Genomic DNA, 2,730 nt, shown 5'->3' on the forward strand with positions numbered 1-2,730 from the left:
CGTGCATAGTCGAAAGGCTTCTGCAAGCGCCACAACTCCTCAATTGACCGATTACAGGCCGATCTGACAGAACCGTGAAATTGTTCTAAATACAGAGCAGCGAATTCGATGAAAAGGCGCCGCGAGGCGGCGCTGTTCGCGCTTCGCGCGGATATCCGGGCTGCAGATCGTCTAGATCTAAGCACAGTTTTAAACCAATTAACACAATTGTGTTTTAGGAAGTTGCCCATGGGCAGTTCACCATTGACCATGTAATTATATCTACATTTGTGTGGGTGGGGGCAATTCCCATTGGGCTGATGGGCTTGGTGGGGGCTGATCCCATTGCCCTCTTTACACTAGCTAGAGCCCTGGAATGTATGGATTTATACCAGCAGGCACATACCATACCATCATTCACCACCCAAATATATAGTGACATACACTGAGATCGCAAGGCTAAGATTAGGCCACGTCGGTCTGATAAAGTATGTACATCAGTATAGGCATTAGCGACAGTCCGATGTGTGTGGTCTCACACAGTCTCACATCTACTATTCTATGGTTCCAGTGAAAAGGCTGCAAGCGAATTCATCACTAGGACTGCTCACATATAAGTCAACATCACTTACTAGTTTCTTTTCTTCTTCTCTTTAGCTTACAGTTTAATGGTCTGATACAGCAGCACTATTACTTGAAACACAGTTATATAAATGTATCTATACGTTAGCAATGTGGCTCTTACGAGCTTGCATCATGGATGTGTGTAGTGTGTTGATAGGTCTAGACATGCCATCTGTGTGTATTTTTATGGTATTGATAATAGTTGGCGCAACGGCACCACCTGTGACGCCTTATAACACGGAATATATGCATATAAATCCTATAGATAATGTCTATGTAAATATGTAACAGAAGCATTTCAGCATGTGCCCGTTGTTGCCATAATAGCACCCCTGAAGTAATCATGATTCAGAAATGTTCACCACAAGTATTGCTAATTCTATGTGTGATAATTATGTAAATGTTAGAAGCTTGTACTATGTACAACTTGCCGAGGGCAGCCTGTATTTGTGGTAGCAGTATCTCTGCTATACTACCCTGTTGGTGCTGTACATGCCTCTACACTGTTATAAATACGTTACTTGCTGCCATACCAACTGGATACACAGAAGATGGTTCACACGTTCTGGCACACTATATATTTGAAATGACCGTATTACCGTTCATCGCTGAATACCGAATTGTATGCCACAGTAACAACAGTTACACGATCCTATTTTCAGTTTTTCAGTTCCCTGAGTGATTGCTATCTGTTTCTGTGCTTCCCCTTGTTGATCAGTCTCTCTTTCCTCTCTCCTCTCATTTCTCTCTCTCTCCTTACCCTCTCTTTTCTTCTCTCTCACTTCTCCTATATAGTTCTTCAATACTAATAAAGTCGTTCCTCATTTACTACTATAATATTGTCATGGCGCATGAAAAAATTTAATTACAAGTTACGCAGAAGTCAGATGCAGTGGAGAACACATTGACGTTTACATTACATCGTGGCTTTTTCAGTGTTGAGGCTGAAACCATCATTTTCGCCCTTGCTATTATAAAATCCTTGCTGTCGCGTTGCGGCCGACAAGCATTCAGCATGGCTGCACATAAGCCAAACGTTGTGTTTGTGCTTGGAGGACCTGGATCAGGAAAGGGTACGCAATGTGAGAAAATTGTGAAGGTAAGAACTCGAATATTACTTATATTTTGTTACTACATGGCCGCAAATGTTATTTTATGAATTAATATACTAACACCAAGTGATTAATAAGTCAATCACTCCATTGTTTAAAAAATTGCTAATAATGTGTACGGATGTGTTGAATGGAATCTATGACGTGAATGAATATTAAAATATTTATTCCGGCGCTTGTAAGAACTGCTATATCTCTCATTTCGTAAGCTGGATTCCGGAGTTGGTATTTCTGTAATACATTGTTTCTGCTAGTATTGCCACATCATAGGCTATACCTGCGGATGTAATGAGCCACTGGGCACTGGGAGTAATGAATTTGGCCCGATGCTTTAGAAGCAAGCACCCAACAGATTTGTGTCTGTACTGTCATATCTCACGACTGAGCACCTGATTTGCTGCAGGAATTTGGCTACGTTCATCTCTCAGCTGGTGACCTTCTGCGGCAGGAAAGGGCAAAGCCAGGTTCTCTCATTGGAGAAATGATTGAAGGGCATATTAGGAATGGTACCATCGTCCCAGTTGAGGTCACGTGCAGTCTTCTTGACAAGGTATGCGGAGTTTGAATAAATCTTACAATGATACTTTGACATGTATTGCAATTGCATTTTTAGCTCACCTTGACATCGTCAAGCTGAGCTATTTCCATGGGTCGTCGTCCGTCGTACGTCCGTCCGTCCGTCAACATTTGGCTACGGTCAACGATAACTCAGGAACCGTTTGTCCCACATGTTTGAAATTTGGTATAGTTGTTACTGCTATGGGAGAGGTTTGTACGTCCTATTTTGGAGCACGCCAGTCGACGTACTTTCGAGCCACGGCAATTTTTTGGCAAAAATGGGAATTGCCATTAGTCAGTTCAGGTTCAACGGATTTTGCTCATTTTTGGTATGTGAATGAATAAAGGCTAGAGGTTTTGATATTTAAAAAAAAAAATTATGCTAATTAGGTAGGTTTTGGCAATTATATAGCATATTATATAGACACGCAGATAACAGTCTGTGGTGTCACACTCG

General features: G+C 41.6%; 1 protein-coding gene across 1 annotated transcript in view; it reads left to right on the plus strand.

Annotated features, from left to right (window-relative positions):
* Positions 1-1,539: 1,539 nt before the first annotated feature.
* Positions 1,540-2,730, plus strand: part of LOC106815282 (UMP-CMP kinase-like) — a 4,352-nt gene continuing 3,161 nt past the window's right edge. The window contains exons 1-2 of the mRNA XM_014819728.1: positions 1,540-1,702; positions 2,119-2,265. Of these exons, the coding sequence (XP_014675214.1) occupies positions 1,619-1,702; positions 2,119-2,265 (231 nt within the window). The 5' untranslated portion in view covers positions 1,540-1,618. The remainder of the gene's footprint in view (positions 1,703-2,118; positions 2,266-2,730) is intronic.

Source organism: Priapulus caudatus, unplaced genomic scaffold (genome assembly GCF_000485595.1).
Source record: "Priapulus caudatus unplaced genomic scaffold, Priapulus_caudatus-5.0.1 Scaffold1081, whole genome shotgun sequence".
Lineage (NCBI taxonomy): Eukaryota > Metazoa > Priapulida > Priapulimorpha > Priapulimorphida > Priapulidae > Priapulus > Priapulus caudatus.